At 32.9% G+C, this 24,577-nt stretch overlaps 1 protein-coding gene across 6 annotated transcripts in view; it reads left to right on the top strand.

Annotated features, from left to right (window-relative positions):
• Positions 1 to 24,577, top strand: part of LOC127738002 (sodium-coupled monocarboxylate transporter 1-like) — a 78,212-nt gene that overhangs the window by 35,240 nt on the left and 18,395 nt on the right. For 3 of the 6 annotated variants that reach the window (XM_052249006.1, XM_052249002.1, XM_052249001.1), the window contains exons 2-11: positions 10,895 to 11,242; positions 12,716 to 12,784; positions 13,077 to 13,128; positions 13,919 to 13,986; positions 15,734 to 15,814; positions 18,719 to 18,792; positions 19,210 to 19,347; positions 19,794 to 19,929; positions 21,899 to 21,987; positions 24,150 to 24,262. In XM_052249006.1, coding sequence (XP_052104966.1) covers positions 10,901 to 11,242; positions 12,716 to 12,784; positions 13,077 to 13,128; positions 13,919 to 13,986; positions 15,734 to 15,814; positions 18,719 to 18,792; positions 19,210 to 19,347; positions 19,794 to 19,929; positions 21,899 to 21,987; positions 24,150 to 24,262 — 1,162 coding nt within the window. In that variant the 5' untranslated portion in view covers positions 10,895 to 10,900. Of the gene's footprint in view, positions 1 to 4,695; positions 4,810 to 10,448; positions 10,530 to 10,894; positions 11,243 to 12,715; positions 12,785 to 13,076; positions 13,129 to 13,918; positions 13,987 to 15,733; positions 15,815 to 18,718; positions 18,793 to 19,209; positions 19,348 to 19,793; positions 19,930 to 21,898; positions 21,988 to 24,149; positions 24,263 to 24,577 lie in introns of those variants that run through there. The other 3 variants (XM_052249004.1, XM_052249005.1, XM_052249003.1) reach the window with 2 other exon arrangements.

Here is a 24,577-nt window from a genome sequence, read left to right as displayed (position 1 = left end):
GTGTCAGTCCAAATTTTCCGCCCTTCATTCAGAGGTTTGCTGCTTACAAGGAAACTATTAAATCAAGAGTTCGAAGTGGTGAAGTTGAAATCATCCCTTAGAAAATTTAACGGACGCGATCACGAATTGCTATCTGTTTCACAAATAACGATGGATATGTTCAAACTGTAGTTATCACAATTACCTCCTCTTAACCTCTAATATGACATACCGAATTCGACTTATCACAGGGTTTGTACTTACATGAGCAACTCGAAGGGTGCCACATGTGGAGCGGGATCTGCTCACCCTTCCAGAGCACCTAAGATAATCCCTTGTTTTGTTTAATAGGGGTTCGTGTTGTTCTTGCTTTAGTTTTAAGCGTTGTTCTTTGTGCTTTTTAATTTTTTGATGTATGTGTTGTTTTTACCTGTAATAGTCTTGTCTATCCTTTGTCATGAAGTATCTTTGAATTTCAAAATGTCAAACTCGATCAGGTTTCAGGTTTAGAAAATTTATATGACCGATGGTTTATGAATTTGTTAATTAGGGTTAGATAAGAGTCAATTACCAATCCGCTATTTTGAGATGCCTTATAACTTGATATAGCTTATCAACGTATTTCATCGGGTGTCACATGCAGAGCAGGATCTGCTTACCATTCCGGAGCACATGAGATCACCCCCGGTTTTTTGTGGGGTTCATGTTACTCAGTCATTGTTTTTCTATGTTGTGTTTTGTATACTGTTGTTTGTCTTTTGATCGGTTTTTGTTTATGACATGATATTGTCGGTTTGTTTTCGACTAATCTGTTTGGTATCTTTCACTTCTTTTTATCGTCCCGGGCGATCCCTATAACAGGACCTACCTATTGTATTTATTGTTAATTTGTTCTTGTCCTGAACATACATGAAATATTTGATTCTGAACGTAAAGCTAACAATAATCAATCAATCAATCAATCAATCAATCAATCAATCTTTGGGAAATAATTACTTCGGTTCTGTTGTCGGAACCGTGATTTATAATTGATGTTTCTTTTTCGTTTTGCTTTCATCAGATAAAGGATTTAAAAATTGTGCTCTGCATTTCATTATTTATTTATCATATAAAATGCTCTCGTACATGCACTAGCAAATACATAACATTAGTATGAATATACTAGTAATAGATTTGTGTCGTTATTTTAAATGAATAAAACATAATGTCAATGCATAATTTGTCTTAAATGAGTAACTATAAATCAGCGTCAGTCTATTTGTCAAATAAAACTATAATTCCACGAGAACAGACGTAAGTAAATAAATAACTAGTGATTGGTTGTTGGTTGCTTACCGTCCAGTGGCAAATATTTCATGCATGCTCAGGACGATAAAAATAAGAACAATTAATTATCCAGAATGCATCCCGTCATGCTTGTAAACCGCACCAACTATCCGTGATATCTTGAAAAGTCTGATTGCATGTTAAAAAAAACTTCTGTATTCCCATTTTGTTTTTCTGATTTTTATATAAGAACTCGACGATGTGTTACGTTTTAAATTGACCGACCTATATTAGAAACAATCTTTTCCGTACATGAAAAGTTTTCAGGCGAAGCGATTTTCATTTGTAAAGGATTGTTTCCTCAATTTACACCAGTTTGTTTTTATTTGAAAGTAATTCCATCAACCTTGAAAAATTTTCCGAAGAGGATTCCGAACAATTACCCGGGAAATTAAAGGCGCATTACCTGCCAGATTTAAATATATACCAAAATCCTAAATCTCAAATTTCACGGGTAGTAACCTCGTCATATCGAAAAGCGTTTAGTACAGTGATTTTGTCATAGTTTGGTTAAGATGAACATGGTTGTGTTAAGTGTTTTTGTTGACAAACAGTTTCAAAATATAAACATTCGAATAGTTTGTTAAAGGAACTAATGACAACAAATTCAAGCTGGTAAGTATCTTTGTTTATAGGTAATATGTTATCACATCAAAATTTGTATCATATAGTTATCAATTTGACACAGAATATGCTTGCGTATGTCAAAATTTAAAAGTTGTGATTCGTTTCTCATGCACAAAGAAAAGTGGTTTGCTTACTGTCTGCTTCATCACATATTTTGTTATGATATAAAACTGCCGTCAATTTTCCCGAAAAACAGCCCCTAGTGCACACAATTTGAGATTACAGAATATTCGGTGTCATGGTTTGGTTCATTCGTGTCATGGTTTATTTCATGTTGAACATGGTTCAGTTATGTGATTCTATTCGTGAATGAAGGAAGAGTAACGATCAAAATAAACAGACATTATATATATTGAAATACTCTTTTTTAAATCGTTTAATTTGGAATACAAAAGACATATATACGCACATTAAATGTAGTATTAAATATATTATTAAGTACATGCGGTCTGATATCTGATGAGATAACTATCCACCCGAGACCAAAATGACGTAGATGTAAGCAACTATATGTCGTCGTACGGCCTTCAACAATGAACAAAATCCATACCTTTTAGCCAGCTATAAAAGGCTCCGACAAAATTATATGTATAAACAATTTAAATGAGAAAACCAATGTATTATACAATATTACAAAAACATAATCATTTTTATTCGTTCGTAATAATAATTGATAAAAGTGGACATTAAATCGGCTTCATTCTAATTCGGAATTGTGATTTTTCATATATTTGAATTCTGAACTTGTTTGTATTTTTTTTTTTTTTTTTTATGTTTACTAATAGTTTGTAAAACAAATAAGTTTTAACTGTTGTCCACGTCACGCGTTAACTATTTGTTTCGTGGATGGTTGAAGACTTATTGTGTCTTCTTGATATCGTTTGGTTAGTTTTGTAGTTGGGATACTATAGCATGGGCGTATAACCCCACGTCTCCTTTTGTTATTTATAAAACAACAGATATATAGTTTAGTAGAAAAAAAAAGAAGAACAACAATTACTTTTTGACAAGCTGATACGTTTTGCAACTTTACAAATTGAACAAGTGATGCCGCTCACGATATCATCGACAGAGTCAATCATGGACAAATAATCTATGTGAAACAGAAGCAGCGCTTTCTGTTTTTTGTAATTATTATCTCAAAAGATAGTTTAAAAGAGCAGAGACTATTTAAATTATAAAAGCAAAATAACAAAAATACGGGACTTCGAGGTAAATTCTAAACGGAAAGTCCCTAATCAAATGGCAAAATCAAAAACTGAAACACATCAAACGAACGGATAACAATTGTCATATTCCTGACTTGGTACAGACATTTTTTTCTGTAGAAAATGGTGGATTAAACCTGGTTTTATAGCCAGCTTCACCTCTCATATGTATGACAGTCGCATAAAATTCCATTATATTGACGACGATGTGTGAACAAAACAAACAGACATAATAGTTAAAAATGTAAAAAAATAAAGGTACAGCAGGCAACATTGTGTTATAATCTTATTCACTATAAAAACAAAACAAATATTTCAACAAAGAAAAACAAAAAGGCATATAGACAAAGCACATAAGCAAAAACGAAAGACAAGAATACTAAAATTTACCATAGCACAATAACACAATGACGGGATGTATAAGTACCGAGCCACGTCAAATGGATTGGGCCAAAAATAGACTAAACAGTTAAAGTAATAATTTACAAAGACAAAAAAAAAAGAGTACCATAACACGTCATTAAGATGACAAACAACGTCAGTTCTTAGAATCTATACTTAAAGACCATCGTTTATTATTTGTGAAGTTGAAAAGGAATATTTACCCACAAGGTCTTCCGATGAACTTTTTTGGAAAAAGGACGAGACGTTCTTTGACATACCACTGGCTCATCAACTTTCTGCTCAGACACTGGTGACGGTTTACAAAGTCTGAGTAGCATCTGCAAACTCTTGAATATCGAATGAGTTGGGAAATGTATATCCCATATGCAGGAGAAGTTGGTATATTGCTACTAAGGTTGGCGAAACTGATAATTTCAAAATTAAAATCGTCTTGTTTGTCATAAATTCTGGTACTGAGATGACCGCGTTTGTCAAATTTGAGGTTTAAGTCTAAAAATGAGGCAGAGGAAGCCGTGTCTGTTGTTTCATTAATTTCTAGTTCTGAGGGATATATTAATGGAATTCAATCAGAAAAGTCTGGATTGTTAATGGAAAGAACAATATATATGAATGTGAAATTAAATGATATGGCTTCTTTGATCTTCTTGTTTTTTACAAATGTCTGAAGGAACTCCGACTAAATGAAGATAAGTAGACGCCGCTGCCGCACAGTTCGCTCTCATAGAAATACCGATAATTTGGTGACAAAGTCTACCTCCAAATTCAACAAATATGTTGTCAATAAGAAACTCCAGCATACTGGTCACTTGTTCCTCTGTGTAGCATGTTTTAGTTTTTTGTTCACTATTAACAACATATGCCGTATGGTATCCAAAAGTAATAAACGTATAGCTTGCGCTACCATTTTTATGTTGAAAAGCATTGTAGATTTAAATTATTTCTTTTAGACGATTTTTCAATTACACATAGGGAATGGTGGTACACAGGGTTGAAAAATTAAACGTTTTGATAGAACTAATTTCAGAGAAAGATCGAGATTTACATTTATTCAGAAGTTCTTTAAGAGTTTTTTTTTAAATCCATATATGGTTAATACCACTACGCGAGTAAACAGTTACACGGTATTTCTGAAAACCCTCTTTCATTGCAGAAAGAATCTTTGTCAATCTAATGGACAATTCTTTCGTCGAACATGCAGATGAGCTGGCAATGTACGGCTGTTTGTATGGAATTTTGTGAAGCTTAGGTATCCAATACAAACAAGGTAAGTCCTCCGATTTGCTGCTCAAAGTAATGTTCATTGAAGCTATTAAGGACTTATGAATCACCAAAATCTCATCCTTGTCAAATGATGTTTTTGTATGTGGGATTAAATGAGTGCTTATTTATTCCTAATTCTTTTACAAGACACTCGTAGTAGTACGGACAAGTCACGAGTAGTTAAATTGTTTAATGTACGTTTTGCCAATTACAGCATCTGATTTTGGTTTAAAAGGCTTTTTTTCTTTTTAGTCAGTTGGTAAATTGTATAACCTCGTTTAATTACAAGCGTGTTTAAACAAACTATCAATATTGAGCTGAAACAAATATATATTAATTTGGATCTAAACCATGACAAACTTGATCAAAACCATGACGAATTTCTAGACACTTAACCGAACCATGTCATAACTTAACCAAACCATAGCAATTTCGATAGTTTGCTTATTCTGCGTTAGTTTCTTGAAAACAACAATTCCAATGTAGATCGTTTGACTAACAATGCAAATTCAAACATCTTATTTGCTTTTTATTTGCTCGTTTGAATAGAACTGAGGCAACTGTTCGGGGAAGTAACTTAACACAACCATGTTCATCTTAACCAAACAATGACAAAATCACTGTACTAAACGCTTCTCGATATGACGAGGTTACTACCCGTGAATTTGATTTAATATATACTAAAATGTTAGCCAAAATTACAAAAGGTCCGTAGAAAACAGTACTTGATTCGTTGTAAAGTATCAACTCATAAACTATCGATATGACTCACGAAAACTGTCAATGGGCATGTGATCCCGTAATAACTATAAAAAAAAATAAACAGGTTAACATAAAATACAAATAAACAGCACGTGCAACAGTACAAGGTCGATGTTCTAATTTCTGTTGGATCTCATTTCTTAGATAAAAACATATAACCTGTATCAGACTGATTTTTTTGCTGGTCGAAATCGATCTTCCTGCTGTCGCTTTCCCTAATTTCACCGTTTCAGCTGACAATCAAATATTATTTGAAAAGTACGTTTTTATAAATGCTCGAAACAGAAACAAAATCCCCAATTGATTTTTTTTTTTTGTCTTAATATCGTAGATAATTCCCTTTTAAAATGCTTCTAAAATATTTTCGGATTACATCAACACAATTCGTCAAATGTGGGTTAATACTATATGTAGGTTTAATTTAATAATATTTTATTGCATTAATCAAGCAATAACAACTTATATTAAGTCCTCTCCTTACATATACAATCTCTGAGTATACAATACACATATATGATGACAGCAAACACATACATGATATAGCGACAGTTATATGTAGGTTTATTGACCCTCATGATTCTGCTTGACTTTTGTTTGTTGTTTGTATTGAGAGTTATGAGTGCTTCTAGGTTATAAATTCATAACTGTTTGAAGATACAGTCAGTTATATTTCTATGTTGTTATTGATAATACTGGGTAGCAATAAACCTGTCTGATGAACTCTTTGATATATACTACGCGGTGCATCCGCACCAAACTCAAATTAAATCATGTTCACCGATTTGACTCAAGTTCTCATATTGATTTATAACATACTAATACGTATATCCAAATTATAAGAAGTCTAGAATAAACAATTTACAATGCATGGGATCGATAATATGTGTCAGCATTTCGTGTGTAATTTAGTCTAGACGCCATCTAATTAACTATCGAGGTGACCTCCAAAGACTGCCGACGGTTATATAACCCGATATAATCATAAATACAGATATAAATAGATAGCGAACTCGTGCAATTGGATTTTTCTAGGTCTGTTTGATTTTATAATATAGGTTAAAGATATACGTTAATCATCGTTTTTACCTGTATGAGAATGACTTTTTGTCGATCGAATCAGTCATTCAAAAGGTTTATCTTTGTTTCACTTTCAATGTTGACATTCTTGTCCTTTTAATAACTGAACACGCCTAATTCATGCGTAACCCATCTCTAACTAAGGGGTTAAATTGAAGGTCACATGCATGTACGGATTCAATGAAGTCAAATTATTCACTTGCAAGTGAATAATTCATCAGCGATGTTTCTTAGCTTATTTTGACAAAATTGAACCAAACTGGCTGCTTAAAGCGAATTATTATTTCACTTTCATTAATGATTGAACCAAACAAATTATATTTTTTTTATATCTCGTAGCTAATGCCCCGTTAACGTTGAGAGAGTGGGTATGAGTTTTTAAATTCTGAATTATTTTTTCATACCATGCAAGCATTAAAATTTAATGTAAAAAAACTCTCAATAAGATTGTTTTACCCTTCTTCCTGATAAAAGAAGTTGGAAATGGGAATATTTCTAGACCCCCCCCCCCCCCGAGTTAATGGTCATTCCCAGATAAGGTTCTGAAAAACTACTTCCTGAAATGAAAAAAAACCTTCTTCTTAAATCTCAACACCCCCGCTAAATTAAATCTAGATCAGAGTGCTAACAAACGGCACATAAAACTTCAGTACAGCGTTATCACTCACTTATGCATGACTTGTCTTGGCCTATTTATAAATTACAGACAAACGTGTAGATGAAGAGAATGTATTCGTGAATAAGTTATGTCTCATTTTTTTATGGCTCATTTGTTAGGTACATTCTATGTAACCTACTAATAATAATAAGCTTTCTAAAGAACTTTAAAAAGATGACATGTTGTATAATAAGTAATGATCGTTTACACATTAATACTTACTACAGGATGCGAAGAGTCTTATGATTAATTGCACACATACATACATCATTTACGATTTATGGTTTTAAATTTGAATTATCCACATAACATTCGGGTCAAGCTTATTTTGAACTGATACAAGCAATATATCTTGAATTCATATTTTCAACATTTGTTTAGATCACAAAAGGGGGGGGGGGGGGGGGGGGGGGCATTGTATAATCATCTATGTAAAAATAAATCGAATCAATTTAAATAAGTTAATTGGTGTAAATTTCAATATAGGCATGATACCAGATGACGTTTACAAAAAACAAATACAAATACAAAGGTGGACAAAAACGAATATACAGAGAAATATTAAAAAAAGTAACTCAAGCTGAAAGAAAAAATAAGTAAGAACACTTCACTGAACAAACTGATCGGATGGCATGCATATATTATGTATATTGAGATTTCACCATGCTGGTATGCTAGTTTACTCTCATTCAACATAACCCAATAATTCTTATTAATCTATTACGAAATTACAATATCCATTAGATATTTATGCATACAAGACACTGTGCAAAGAACCATAACCCTTTGAAAACACTCTAACCATGCTAATCTACATTATATAACCATAGATTAGGTTGCAAGCTGGAAAGTGTTTTTTTTTCTTTTTGCGAAGGATTAATTCATTTATTATTTCATTTACGAACAGGCACTCGGGAAATTTACAAGCATAAAATCCTCCCATTTGCCATGCACCTTCCTACCATCCTATCTTTTATGTATCTTCTCGGCTTTCAAATAATCGGCTTTGAGCGTTCCTGAAGAAAGTAAATCCAGAAAAGCGCTTCGGACGCATGAAATTTATAGTGTTGTTTTCATTTTATACAGCACTTGATCGATACCGCTGCCTGTGGACCATCAGTCCCCATGGGTCTCATCAGCTCAGAAGTCAGTTCTTAGGTACTGACATGATTTGTAACAAACCTTTCTAAAATTGGTCCGTTGAACAATTTAGAAATTATAAAGAACCTAAGGTTTCAACTCCCTCAGGCAAAGTTGACCTTGGATGAATTTGGATATTATTTTATGTCCTTTTTGCAAAGACCAACTTTTTTCGGTTCTTGTATATCCTTGGCTTTCAAATATTCGGTTTTGAGCGTTCCCGATGAAAGTAAATCCAGAAAAGCCCTTCGGACGCATGAAATTTATAGTGTTGTCTTCATTATTTTTATGCTTACTCTCACTTTATCATCATGACAAGACATTTAGAGTAATTAGATAATGACTTTTTGTCCATCACTCTAATAATATATAAATATACGAACCTCTTTGGAGGTATTTACTTCTTGAAGGACAAGCTACAACTTATGGTTTATTGCTTTTGCTATAAATTGACGTAAATACATTATTAGCTCATGTGAGCATTGCTTATCACGTGTCCCCGTCCCCTATCTTTCGTCATATGGTGTCTGTCGCCCGTCATTTGACTTTGTCGTTCGTTGATATCTACATGTATCTTTTTTTAAATCACCTCTTAACACCGCAATGGTCAATAAGATCAATCAAAAGTCAAATAATAAATCCAGAAAAGTTCTTTAGAGGTTCGGTTATTGCTGCAAAAAAATTATAATTCATACATCGTTAACCACTGAAGAATCACATTTAATGAACTCAAAAACTACAAAACATGGTTTCAACCCAATTTGATAACTAGATATGAATGATGCCCCCTTTGCTCTGTCATATGCATGAGTATAGTTCCACATACTTTAGATTTGACAACCAGTGATGCTGAAGTACAACTTGAAATTTGCGCTGTCTGTAAGACACATATTATGCCCCGCCTGACCACAAGAAATTATAAATTTAACGCTATGTGTATCCTGAAGGCAGGATAGGCACCTTTCAGTCGACAAAGTTCAACTTTCCAGTTTTAGTAGTCACCAAGTTCAACTTTCCATTTCCAGTGGTCACCAAGTTCAACTTCACGGTATTGATTAAATATTTGACAATACTAAAAATCCTTATTTATTGCATGAGCGACATTAAACTGTAGTAGTACAAATCATGTTTTCAATTATATGGCAAGTGAGAAGAAAATAAAGTCTAACTACCGGTTTTTGTGTATATCTAACATCCCCCTTTCTGACTTTTAGTACCAAAAAAAAAATGACTAAGTCCAAATATCTGGCATTTTCAGAATATTGTAAAAAATCAAAATCTTGTGGACATGCACACTACCGTTATGTGTACAAGCAACCTACAAAATATTAACGTTGTAGCTCAAAAAATGTAGGAGGAGATAGCTTGACAAACCATGATCTCTTTATGCAGCTAGTACCAAAAAATGACTACGCCAAATACCTGGCAATTTGAGAATATTTAAAAAAAAAATCAAAATCCTGTGGGCATGCACACCTCTACTATACGTAGAAGCATCCTACAAAATATTAAAAGCTGTAGCTCAAAAACAGTAGGAGGAGACAGCCGGACATATCATGTATCTATATCCGGATTGACGAATGGACGGACGGACGGGTAAATTAATATGCCCTCGACATTTTGTCGCGGAGGCATAAACTACAGTATTTGTGTTCACGCTTCGCGTACACCTTGTAGGCGAAGCGTGGACACATGATCCGTATTTTAATCAGATTTGGTTGCAACCTTTACTTAGAATAGAAAGAACAAAATGAAACTATAATCATGTATTATCATTGTACAAAAACAGGTAAGCTAATCAATGTTGTTTTCATCAATGCATGGATCACATTATTTCTTTTTTGTAAAATTCAGGATAAAGAGATATTTACAAAACCCCCTCTCCCCGAAACAAACATTGATTCTTCAATAAAAAGCATTTCATTACTATCGACTATTGAACTGATTCAAAGGTCTCAGTTAGCTTGCTTTACAATTTTGCAGGTTTTTTTTAAAGTTTCTCTGTATTATTCTTCTTATTGGACGTTAAACAAGCAGCAGTAATCAATCATTCTTGTTTTCAAAAAATGCTCCAAAAACGCCAACAGGTAATTAACTGTGCATAGTTTACAGCTTCTATTGTTCATGAAAAATGGCTAAACCTCGCAATTGCTACATATAGAACATAAGGGTAAAATGCAAGTTCTTTTCTTATATCGTGTAAACCATAATACATGTATACATGCAGAAGATCTATATACGACAATAATGTTCAGAATGTTTACCTTTGAAACAACTGATATTAAATAAAGAGATGTGGTTTGATTGCCAAATGAAACTACTATCTACTAAAGTCCAAATGAGCAAGTATTATTATAATTATAGGTCACCGTACGGCCATCGTCATGTCTAAGGATTAATATTAGATGTTTAAGTCTTCGTCTAAGAATAAATGAGTTTTGATGTATTGTAGGATATAATGGAAACACGAGTAGGCTTTGTAGCTGTTGATTATGTTGTCTTTGCTATTTCTGTCGCCATTTCTATAAGCATTGGAATTTTTCAAGCTATGGCAGGAGGAAAGCAAAAAACAACATCTGAATATCTGGTTGGAAACAGACAAATGAGTGTTATTCCTGTGACATTATCTTTGATTGTGTCCTTTGAATCGTCCATCATGATGTTGGCCTATCCAGCTGAAGTATACACATATGGAATCATGTTTGTAATGAGTAGTATTGGTTTCCTGCTGGCAGTACTCTTAGGAACAAGAATAGTGGTACCATTGATTCATCCATTAAAAATAACAAGTTTATATGAGGTAACAATTTACTTTCATATTTCTTGATTTGTAAGAGCACACATGATCTGGTTGGGCTTAGACGATGAAACATTATAAAAAAATTCAGCGATATTGTTTCGGAGAACTACCACTCATCAAAAACTCTTATACGAACCACCTTTTGAAAACATAGTTTCGCATGCACAAATACGATAAGTTAGGAAGTAATTTTATTGAAATAAAGACCAAGCATTAAAATGTCTTTCAATTTCTTCAATTACACCATGAACACATAATTTAAAAAAGAAGAACATTTGCCACAGAAGGAGTACAGTAAACTATCGACAATACCATGACTGTGGCTAAAATATTGACAATACTATGGGTGAAACTAAACTGTCGACGATAACATGTCTGAGGCTAAATATCGACGATACCATGTCTGAGGCTAAATATCGACGATACCATGTCTGAAGCTAAACTATCGACGATACTTTGGCTGAGGCTGATTTCGGCGATACCATGTCTGAGGCTAAATATTGACGATACCTATGTCTGAGGCTAAATATGGACGATACGATGTCTGAGGCTAAATATCGACGATACCATGTCTGAAGCTAAACTATCGACGATACCATGGCTGAGGCTAAATATTGAAGATACCATATCGGAGGCTAAATATCGACTGATGCTGATCATACCATACTTCCTGTTTACACCTACAAGTTCAAATTTAGTTTTTTTTCTGTCAACAGGATTGAATGTCGTTTTGGGCGGCGTGTACGCTGTCCGAAGTTAATAGACGTCTTAATAAATCTAAAAACTGCAAATTTTCATTATTTCATGCGTGAGGGGATCGGTTCTGATTGAGGACATCGTGAATGCGTGAGGGGAAGTGCAATCATATCTTTATATCGAAAAATGTAACAATCACTTCAAAGAAAGGCAAGTAACTTGCATAATCTGTAAATAAAACCATCTGAAAATTTAAAAACCATCTGAAAATTTAAATGTCACTTTTTTCGGCAATTACTTGTGGGACGATTGATTTTGTAGGAGTTTTACTCTATGCACAACAGTAAATGATACATGTGTCTCTTCGTTAACGTATTCACCACAGCATAGCATCTCCGATTTTCAATATTTTGATCAGTTGAATTAGAAAATTGCGATTTAGAAATGTACATACCTTTCGAAGCGGTGACAATTACTCCACTCAAGCATAACCGGAAAATCCTCTCACGGTTTTTCATTGCAGAACCAATTTTCAGCGTGTGTAGATTACCAGCCGTGTCACATGATTAATATGAATAAAAGGTGATACGATGTACAAGTCAATGAAACAGTAACCCGGAAAGTCTAAAAACATGAAGACCATACCTATACATGTACATAAATTGTAAACAGTTGACCATTTCATCGTTCTAATGAAACTGGCGATACAACTATTAAAACATAAAATGAAGTAAAGGATAATCATATTATACGTGAAATATTTTCATTTATTTTCAGTATTTAGAATTAAGATATAAAAGCAAAGCCGTGCGGTTATTGGGTACACTGTTAGGAATGCTATCAAATGTAAGTAGTCAATCAATTTATCATAGTAACTGAGTGTATAACAACATGTTATTTACTTGTCGAAGTACAAGTAATGCTTAGAAAACGTATTTTTATTTCAAAATCTCATTTATGTCAAGCAACCAACAATCAATCAATCATTTATTTCTGAAAAATTATAAAATGCAAATAAGAAAGTTTTCTTTTATATGTGATTGAGTAATAAAATATAGTTACTACGCATGAAGCTACCATTCTGATAAACTTGCAGAGAAGATATGTAAAAACGAACTCAGTTTGAATTATATTGCAGGTAGTTTATATGGCATTTGTATTGTATGGTCCTGGGTTAGCCATCGAAGCAGGTAATTTTTTCTAGTATTTAATTTCGAAGTAATCTGTTATTTTGGAAAATTTGAATGCAACGGCAAAGTTAAATTTTAAGATATAATCTCTGATAATCAGGCTTCGTATTTAAATAAAAACAAACTGCCATTATATTGCAAATTTATTAAAAGTGGCGTTGAACACCAAAAATAAACGGTTTATAAACAATATCATTAAGTTATGGTAAAAATAACAGCAGACCCAGAACAGATCCAAGTGGAAAACTACCTTCATGTTTCCTGGATCTGACAGAAAGTTTTTTGTTTTATATCTTTGTTTTATGTCTCCTATATAGTTTTCAATCCATCTTAGAAGAAATTCCATATCCTATTTTTTTTAATAATCCCTAACGTCAAACACGATCAAAAGCTTCTGAAATATAAAAAAAAAAACAGTGGACAAAAGTTTTTTTGTTTTTTGTTTTTAGCTTATCTTTTAGAGTAGCATAAATATTATGATAGATTTCGATCAGTTGTTCAGCAGCTGATTGACAATGCATATTTTGTGTCAGGGGAAGGGATGGGTTATTTTAACAACAAAATGATTGCAAAGATTACTTTCTGCATAAGTCAATTTTTCTTTTCTTTTTTTTTTTTGGCGGGGGAGGGGTCATTTTACTTTCACATTTAAAAATATTTAACGTTATTGACAATTGAGAAAAAGTACTAATGGACAACGTGGGGAATTATTTTTTTCTGATACCAATACTTAGTCTTCAAAAACAACAAAAACACCCTGTCATCAAGGTGTTTTTTTTTCTTTTTTCAGTTACGGACTTTCCACTTTGGGCATCTGTACTCTGTATATCGACAGCATCTGTATTGTACACAGCTATTGTAAGTTTTGAATAATTGAAACTTCGGCAGTGGAAAGTAAACAGTTATAACATAAAAATGAAATGTAACATACGGGGCTTATATTTTTTTCCGAAGCTTTGAATCGAGGTTTGTAGGACTAAGTAGACCTTTTTCGTAGTTTTGTGTTTATATCTTCCTCTAAGGTCACAAGATATTGAAATCAAAACTTTACAGGAATATCATAGTCTTTGCAAAGGATTTTGATGTTTGCCAATCAGATTAAAATATGATGACCAATAAATAAATTATGCACTATAATGACACCCTACATTGCGAATCCCAATCATTTAGTTTTAAGGATATTTAACATTAGAATAATCTGAAAAACAACAGAAACTTTAGGTGATACATGTTCAATCCCAAAAAAATTAGGATTGAAAGTGTTAAACCCATGATTAAACATTTATAATCTATGAACAAGAGATACCGTCACCTTGGTATTCATTGTTTAAGAATTATGTCATGAAATAGGCATATACTCATTCTATTGTTCCCTTCTTCGACACATGAATCTTTAAATGTTTACATTTGCAAATACTTTATCAAATTGTTGCGGTTATACATGCATTTACTTTGAAATGAAAACTACAACTTTAGAACACATGGAGCTCGTTACGTATACAAAAATACATAGGATCGCGACCGCCATTGAGAGTAAAACCTCATCTGACTCTATTAAAGAGCTCTGTGGTTATAGTCTCAAATTTCTAAATGATACTTGTTTCCAAGTTGTATATCCTCTTAAGTAAGTAAGGATTAATGCAATCTTCTAACAATAGTTTTGTCTTATTTTGATGGTCCGTCTTTTACAAATAAACCCTTTTCTTTCCTTAAAATAGTAAAATGTACAGTGTCGAAAAAAACGGACTAAAATACCTCTTCATATCGAAAGATAATTTAGCACTTTAAGCACATCTAAATTAAGTTCAGTGTGCGCTATTCTCAGTTTTTTCTCACGTGTTTTCTGTCGTCTGATGGTCATCGTAACTATTTTTGTTTTGTTTTATGTCCTTATCTGTTGCCAATTCGATTCACGGCAACTATTAAGGTTATGGCTTTTATCTTCAAAATATTTCACACGAAGAAGCCAACAACAAATATGAACATCGTAATCAAAAACAAAACATAAGTGTGTTAATAGTCAAGCTAGTAGTTTCATGGTTATCTCTGTAAATTTTAAACTGAAATTACCTCGCCTGAACTGTAACGCCAGTCTGTAATTTTTTCATGAATTTCCATTGTTCGTCGTCTTGCATCGTAAGCTTTTTCGTTTACTTAGTTTCAAAATTATATACCAGTGTTGCTATCGACTTTCTGATGTGGCCATCTTACTATTAAATTCAACGTTAAGATAAGCAAGCAGTAACGTCTACACAAGTTGTCCCTGTAACTATGAAGCTGATGTCTTGCCTACAGTTATGTTGTGGTTATTGGAAGATAACTCTTAAGTTTTGTTCCATTAGCTAAACTGTCATAGCACCTAATTGTGACTCTTGGTCGTAAATTAAAAGTAAAGAAAATTACGGGTAAATTGTCTTTCATTTGAAGGTATGTTGTCAAACTTTTTTGGTGAACTATGGGATTGATTTGTTTTTGTAAATAATTTTTATAAAATTGTCCAAATGTTTAAAAACATTTATATAACTTTGTCTATAAAAAGTGGTTGAGTTGCATTTTTTATACAGTGGTAAACACTTTTTTTTATGCTTTGCTGACAATGTTTTAGGGAGGATTAAAGGCTGTGATATGGACAGATGTTTTCCAGTGCTTTATTATGTTTACTGGAGTTTTTGCAGTATTATTTAAGGTATACATTATTATTTCTTTATCTAACTTTTTTCTTTTCATTCTTTGTTAAAATAATAGCAAAAGCGCGAAAAAATTTATTCATTATAGTTATCATTATGGAAAATATGCAATATATAGACAAAGGAGTATTAGATATTCATCATCATGTGTCCAGATGGAATTCTATTCTCGAAAGTTATGTCCATGGATGTTTTGATGGACCTTTCCATGCAGACGATATTTATATGTGTAGTAAGTTTTGATGGGAAAAAACCAACAAACAGACAAAACAAATAATATAAAAAAAAAAAAAACAACAAAAAGTAAAATCAACAGAAACACAACCCCCTCCCCCCCCCCCCCCCCAAAGCAATAATATCTTACTAAACAAATACTTCAATTGATCTATATTTTTTAACCAATACTAAGTGAAATATTCCAAACCATAGAAACTATAAGTGTAAATACTAAGTGAAATATTCCAAACCATTGAAACTATAAGTGTAAAAACTTGTTTTACTATGAAAAAAAAAGAACTTTTCCAACATCTGTACCACAAGATAGGGGTAATAGAAAAATACATCAGTTTTTTTATACTTAAGTTGTTAACAGTTTTGACCAGTTGTTTCTCCCTAGGATGTTCAAGGTTGACAATTGACCATTTGTTCTCAAGTTTTCAACTAAAGAGGTCCCGTCGTCTTGAATTCCAACAGTAGCCATCCCAAATTATCCACGTGAATAACAAAATACTGAGCTTTTATTGTCAACCTTGTTCTTCGTTCAGATTTTGGTCCTTACTGTTGATAGTGTAAATGGCATATGCTGTTCAAATAAAGTCTTCATAGGTACCAGGCTTAAAGTTTAGCACGCAAAAAAAAAAAAAAAAAAAAATCAGCGCGTTTTGTCTACAAAAAATGAAAACAACACGTTATAAATTTCATGCGTCCGAGGCGCTTTTCTGGATTTACCTTCATCAGGAACGCTAAAAGCCGAATATTTGACTGAGGAAATTGACACCTTAGTTTCTAACAATTTCAAAATTTATTTACTGACAATTTTAGAAAGGTTTGTTATAAATCATGTCAGCACCGAAGTACTTTCGGTACTGACTACTGGGCTGAAGATACCCTCGGACGAAATACTCATCAGTGACGCTTAAATCGAAAAAGTTAAATATGCCAAATAAAGTACGAAGTTGAAGAGCATTGCCTATCGACCAAAAATTTCGAAAGGGTATGCCAAATGCAGATACGATATATCCCTGGGTTAGAAAATCCTTAGCATTTCATAAAATTCAAAGTTTTGTAAACATTTTATTTGTAATTATGACCATATCAATAATAATTCATGTCAACACAGAAGTGCTGACAACATATGGAAAACTTTGTTCCTAATTAGCACGCAAACTCTGCTCTGTAAATATATGCTACAATAATATGGTGACTGTCACTATTCATATGCAACTAGTAAAATTCATATATATATAAATAAATATATATCAGCAGGGTTTAAGAACATTTGTTGTTCGACCTGTTAGTCAAATGCGTTTTGTTAAAATATACTTTTTCACTTTTTTGGTCTTTTGGAAAACGTTGTTTGTGCTGCATTTAGACCCCTCTAACAAGAAATTTGTTGTGCATGCACACGTATAAAAATTGCGGTTTTTATCCAACGCAATCATAGGTTTGAACGTTGTTTTCAATTTAGACTTGTTTATATTTTTTCGTTTGGGCTTGTATTATATTTGCCTTCGGGTTTATATGATCCGTTCATCCTAATTTGACTCCTCAAAATTCGAGAGTCTATCCAAAATTGAGGTAAATTACACGGCCTTCCAAATACTGTTTCGATTCCTAACATCACTGAAGAGACATTAATTGTCGAAATCCGGATATGGTGTACATAAATCTTTGCACCTTTGTTTGCGGTATACCATCTGTGCCGCAAGTTTATTGTTTTCTGTTTGGTATTAAATTTTTAATTAAGATCCATTTATTACACCTTGTGATCCGTTTATTTGGCAATCGCCAATGGCAGTCAGCAGGGTTTAAGAACATTTGTTGTTCGACCTGTTAGTCAAATGCGTTTTGTTTAAATATACTTTTTCACTTTTTTGGTCTTTTGGAAAATGTTGTTTGTGCTGTATTTAGACCCCTCTAACAAGAAATTTGTTTTTGCATGCACACGTATAAAAATTGCGGTTTTTATCCAACGCAATCATAGGTTTGAACGTTGTTTTCAATTTAGACTTGTAAATAAATATATATATATAGATACAAGTCTAAATTGAAAACAACGTTCAAACCTATGATTGCGTTGGATAAAAACCGCAATTTTTATACGTGTGCATGCAAAACAAATTTCTTGGTAAAGGGGTCTAAATACAGCACAAACAACATTTTCCAAAGGCCAAAAAAAGTGAAAAAGTATATTTAAACAAAACGCATTTGACTAACAGGTCGAACAACGGATGTTCTTAAACCCTGCTGACTGCCATTGGCGCTTGCCAAATAAACGGATCACAAGATATAGCAAAATGGATCTTTATTATTAATTTAATACCAAACAGAAAAAAATAAACTTGCGGAAAAGATGGTATACCCCAAACATGAGGTGCAAAAATTTGTACACCATATCCGGATTTCGACAATTAATGTCTCTTCAGTGATGTTAGGAATCGAAACGGTATTTGGAAGGCCATATAATTAACCTCAATTTAGGATAGACATTTGAACTTTGATGAATGGATCATATAAATCCGAAGAAAAAAATAATACATGCCCAAACGAAAAAATATAAATAAGTCTAAATTGAAAACAACGTTCAAACCTATGATTGCGTTGGATAAAAACCGCAATTTTTATACGTGTGTATTTATGTGTTATATTATACTTATAACTCCGACATTATTTCGTTTTTAAAGGGAACATATGACGCTGGTGGACCTCGAGAGGTAGTTAATATTTCATCGCGAACAGGGAGGATGAATTTTTTTAAGCAAGTATATTTTATATTATAGATAAGTGTGGAAGCCATAACCCTTTTGTCTTACTCGACAGAAATGGTTATCATATGTTATTTCTAACCAGAAATCACACACTCTAGATTCAAACATGTCGAATAAATGCTTGAATTTGCTATAACCAATTTTTGAACCCGTAACGTCTAATTGTCTTTATCCAATAGAAGGAATTTTAGAAATTGTTCCTATGAATTCAGTCCATGATTACAAATTCCTAAATTTCTGATTATAAATTTTAAAATTCCATCGACCAGTGTTATTTAAAACCATCTTAGTTTTTTTTTAGTTTTGATGTATGTATCTTATCTCATGTTTAGAAGGGTTATTGAGGTAGTGTAGTTAGATACTTTGTTTCGAAAGAGTGTATATCAATCATGATTTTATCCTTTTAGCTTTGACTTGGACCCAACAGTTCGTCATACGTTTTGGGGATTAGTAGTAGGATCAGCAATACGTTTGATAAACATGACTTTCTCCCAGCCAACAGTTCAGCGAATATGTGCGCTAGAGAAACAAAAAGATGCAAACAAGTAAGTTCTTAAGGCAATGAAAATCTCTATATATCCTAGAGCTTAGCAATAAACAACAAATGATCTATTAAATATTACGGTACATTATAAGTCCAACAAAGTGATGAGATGTATTGTAATCGGTGTATCGTCTGCTCATCCTGTCTGTACCTGCTGCAATGTACTATTTCTATATCATTTAATGGATTACAAGGTATCGCTTCGTTTCCATTAATTTTTCACTTTGATTTGTATCTTCTAAATGGATTTTTGAGATTTGAACATCGATTAACTACTGTTGCCTCTAATTTACATTTATGATTACAGTTAAACTTTTGCATTACGGGATTTGGTGTTTGTATGACAGTTTTCCGCTGAATTTAAGATAAACTTTGCCTAGGAGTATGCTTCTTACATTTGTTCGTGCAATATAAGATTTAATTTCATGATAATTCTTTTTTTCGCAGAATGCTGTTCGTATCAGGGCCTGCATTTCTTTTAACCTTATCACTAGCATGCGGTGAAGGGCTTGTAGCATATGCGTACTTTACCTCTCAGGGATGCGATCCTATTGCCTCTAAAGACATTAAGAAAGCAGATCAGGTAAAATACATATTATGTTTTAGTTTGTCTTTTTTCATTTCTTTAATAAAATTGTAGATCCTAACATAGAAATGTCATGGTACTTCAATGAAAAACACAAATTTTATTTAGGAAAAGTTATTTCACTGAAATCTCATTTAACTTAAGCACAAAGATGTATTGTATATGTATACTTGTTTTTATTGTCGAAGGTTGTATGTTGATCCATTGATGACATGTTTTTATTGTTGAATGCCGTATGTTGATCCATTGATGACTTGTTTTATTGTCAAAGGTCGTATGTTGATCCATTGATGACTTGTTTTTATTGTCAAAGGTCGTATGTCGAAGGTCATATGTTGATCAATTGATGACGTGTTATTTTCATGTCTAATTTGATCGTTTGTTTGATGTCTTATAGAAAGGTCGTATATTGATCCATTGTTGACTTGTTATTTTCATGTCTAATTGGATCGTTTGTTTGATGTCTTATAGAAAGGTCGTATGTTGATCCATTGATGACGTGTTATTTTCATGTCTAATTTGATCGTTTGTTTGATGTCTTATAGAAAGGTCGTATGTTGATCCATTGTTGACTTGTTATTTTCATATCTAATTGGATCGTTTGTTTGATGTCTTATAGAAAGGTCGTATGTTGATCCATTGTTGACTTGTTATTTTCATGTCTAATTGGATCGTTTGTTTGATGTCTTATAGAAAGGTCGTATGTTGATCCATTGATGACTTGTTATTTTCATTTCTAATTGGATCGTTTGTTTGATGTCTTATAGAAAGGTCGTATGTTGATCCATTGATGACTTATTTATTTCATATCTAATTGGATCGTTTGTTTGATGTCTTATAGAAAGGTCGTATGTTGATCCATTGTTGACTTGTTATTTTCATATCTAATTGGATCGTTTGTTTGATGTCTTATAGAAAGGTCGTATGTTGATCCATTGTTGACTTGTTATTTTTATGTCTAATTTGATCGTTTGTTTGATGTCTTATAGAAAGGTCGTATGTTGATCCATTGATGACTTGTTATTTTCATTTCTAATTGGATCGTTTATTTGATGTCTTATAGAAAGGTCGTATGTTGATCAATTGATGACTCATTAATTTCATATCTGTATGGATCGTTTGTTTGATGTCTTATAGAAAGGTCGTATGTTGATCCATTGATGACGTGTTATTTTCATGTCAAATTGGATCGTTTGTTTGATGTCTTATAGAAAGGTCGTATGTTGATCCATTGATGACGTGTTATTTTCATGTCTAATTGGATCGTTTGTTTGATGTCTTATAGAAAGGTCGTATGTTGATCCATTGATGACGTGTTATTTTCATGTCTAATTGGATCGTATGTTTGATGTCTTATAGAAAGGTCGTATGTTGATCCATTGATGACGTGTTATTTTCATATCTAATTGGATCGTTTGTTTGATGTCCTAAAGACTTATAACCAGCATTTTTTAGTCATATTGCCAAAAAAATGTTATTAAAAAATGAATTATTTCATGTTTATGAACAGTTTTCTTGTTTTCACAAAAAAAAATAATCCTTTACCTGCAAGTTACATAACTAAATGTTATATTGTAATGTTAAGTAAAATCGCTGCCCAATTGGTTGAATTTTTTCGAAAGATAAGTAATATTAAGAAATATTCTAATCAACGATTTTTATGCCCCACCTACGATAGTAGAGGAGCATTATGTTTTTTCGGTCTGTGCGTCCGTTCGTTCGTTTGTCCGTTCGTCCGGCCTATCGTCCGTCTGTCCCGCTTCAGGTTAAAGTTTTTGGTCAAGGTAGTTTTTGATGAAGTTGAAGTCCAATCAACTTGAAACTTAGTACACATTAGTACACTTTGATATGATCTTTCTAATTTAATGCCAAATTAGAGTTTTGACCCCAACGGTCCACTGAACATAGAAAATGATAGTGCGAGTCTGGCATCCGTGGACTATGGACACATTCTTGTTTTTTATAGATTATGCCGTACATGGTGTTTCATATCTTTAGAGACACACCTGGAATGGCAGGATTATTTATGGCAGCAGTTTTCAGCGCATCTTTGAGGTAAATGCTAAAAACATTAATCAATGTGTAAATTATGGTAGACATTCGTAAAAATGTTTGTATTTATGTTCTAATTTTTTAGTCCCCTACCGACGAAGTCGAAGGGGACTTTAGGTTTGCACTCCGTTCGTCTGTCCGTCTGTCTGTCCATCTGTCAGTCCGGCAAATCAGTTTTCCAGACTTTTTTTCTTCGTGCTTGAAGATATTGATTTCATATTTGGTTTATTGATTTATCATGACAAGTTACAGGTCAAGTTCAATTTTCACGATTTTAGCTTTTCTCTTTGTTCAGTTAAAGCCCTTTCCCTAGAATTAGATTTTTGATGAAATACTTATTAATTAGGAGATTTCTGTTCAAAGGGAAATAACTCATTTTTTAAAAGACTTTTAAAAGACAAAATGACATTTTGGATTTTTTTCCTTTTCTTTGGTAAATTGTTTGAAGAATTTAGTGGTAGGTTTGTTTGTCATTCTTGAAGATATTGATTTGATAATTAGTATATAGTTTTATCATGACAAGTTACAGATGAAGTTGGAATTTTGTTCCAGTCTGATAATTTTGTGCAGAGTTATGGTCTTTGGATATAGAAAATTCACTTAAATAATCAGTTTTCATCAGTTTTTTTCGTCATGCTTGAAGATTTTGACTTGATATTTTTATGTAGTTTACACCATGACAAGTTATAGATCAAGTTAGAATTTCGTTCCATTACAATGAATTTGTAACCGGTAGGGGACTATGTATTGCCATGCAATACTCACAGAATGCTTGTTAAAACTATTTTTTCAATCATCGGTTCTAGAATGTACAACAAAGATAAATGAGTTGGAAAATGTTAATGAAAATAACTCTTTATAAATTTTGTGCGTCCAATGCGCATTTCTAGATTCATCTTCATCGGGAACGTTCAAACTTAAACATTTGAAAGCCTGAGATGTATTGATAGTGGAAACTTTAGGGGCTTTATAAATAAACGGGAACTAAAAAGAATTGCAAAATCCATCTCAGGTCAACTTTGCCTGAGGGAGTTGGAACCTTAGTTTTTAATATTTTTTTTATTTATCAACGGGGAATTTTAGAAACAGCAGTTAAAAATCATATCAATACAGTGACTAACAGACACCTAGCAGAAGTGTCGACCCAGTGCTAGTAAGAGGCGAAAGATAAAACAAAAAGGGTTATTCAAACCCGTAAGTCGAAAAAAAGCTCATAATGCCAGGGCAAAGAACAAAAAAGACCAAAACACAAACAACAGTACACAAAACACAACATAGAAAACCAAAGACAGGGCAACATAAACCCCACAAAATACCGTGGGAGATATCAGGTGCTCCAGAAGGGTAAGCAGATCGTGCTCCACACGTTGTGTTACTCCTATACAATACGTTCATAAGCTATATCAAGTGATAAGGCATCACACAATAGCGGATTCGAAATCGACTCTTATCATATACTAAGACATCACTTAAATGCAAACCATCGTTCATAGATATAAGAAGATGTGGTATGAGTACCAATGAGACAACTCTCCATCCAAGTCACAATTTGTAAAAGTAAACCCTTATAGGTCAAAGTACGGCCTTTAACACGGAGCCTAGGCTCACACCGAACAGCAAGCTATAAAGGGCCCCAAAAATTACTAGTGTAAAACCATTCAAACAGGAAAACCAACGGTCTAATCTATATAAAAAACGAGAAACGAGAAACACTTATGAACCACATCAACAAACGACAACCACTGAACATCAGGTTCCTGACTTAGGACAGGTGCAAACAAATGCAGCGGGTTTTAACGTTTTAATAGGCGCCAATCTTCACCCTACCTGATTCATGTAGATTTTCTAAAAACTGACCGAGTGAGAAATTTTGATATTGAAACTTTTTCTTTTAACATGGTATACAATGGCTCTTTAACGATCATGTATAATTGATTATTTTTCCTGGAAAAAGAAAGAAAAGATTTTTCCAAAATTCTATCAATCCTTATCAATGAATGTAAATTATATACGTATACATACGCAAGTAAGTGTTTTGAGTGCGGTTAAGTTGCATTATCGGACGCTTCTGTTCCACATCTGCTGGACGATCGTCGGATAACATTAAACAAAATATAGAAATATATAAGCCATTCAGTCTTACCTACTTTATTTTCCTTCTATAGTACATTGTCATCGTTATTGAACAGTAGTGCTGCCATGGCAGAAGAAGACATTATAAGACAAATTTTTAAAAATATTTCTGATCATAAAGCTACAATCATTGCCAAGATTTCAGGTAAGCTATGTTAGAATAGATTATTAGGTTATATATGTATATTTAATGATAATAAAGAAAAAAAAGCGTTTGAATAGCGCTTATGTTTGTCATGTCAAATAACATATCTGATTTTAATATTTACTTTGTTGAACCCTGTGATCTATGTTTCCAGGGCCTATATATGGTTTATGTACAGAAGATTTTGTCAAATTTCATCAACATCTCTAACTTTGGACTTTTCGAAGTGTAAATGTTAACGCTATATACTAAAAGTTCGTTTAAATCGTTTCAAATCACTTTCTCACATGTTTATGCATCAACTTCAAACACTTT

Source organism: Mytilus californianus, unplaced genomic scaffold (assembly GCF_021869535.1).
Source record: "Mytilus californianus isolate M0D057914Y unplaced genomic scaffold, xbMytCali1.0.p SCAF_4, whole genome shotgun sequence".
NCBI classification, from domain to species: Eukaryota; Metazoa; Mollusca; class Bivalvia; order Mytilida; family Mytilidae; genus Mytilus; species Mytilus californianus.
Note: the sequence above shows the minus strand (reverse complement) of the source record. Positions and strands in the feature narration are given on the sequence as shown.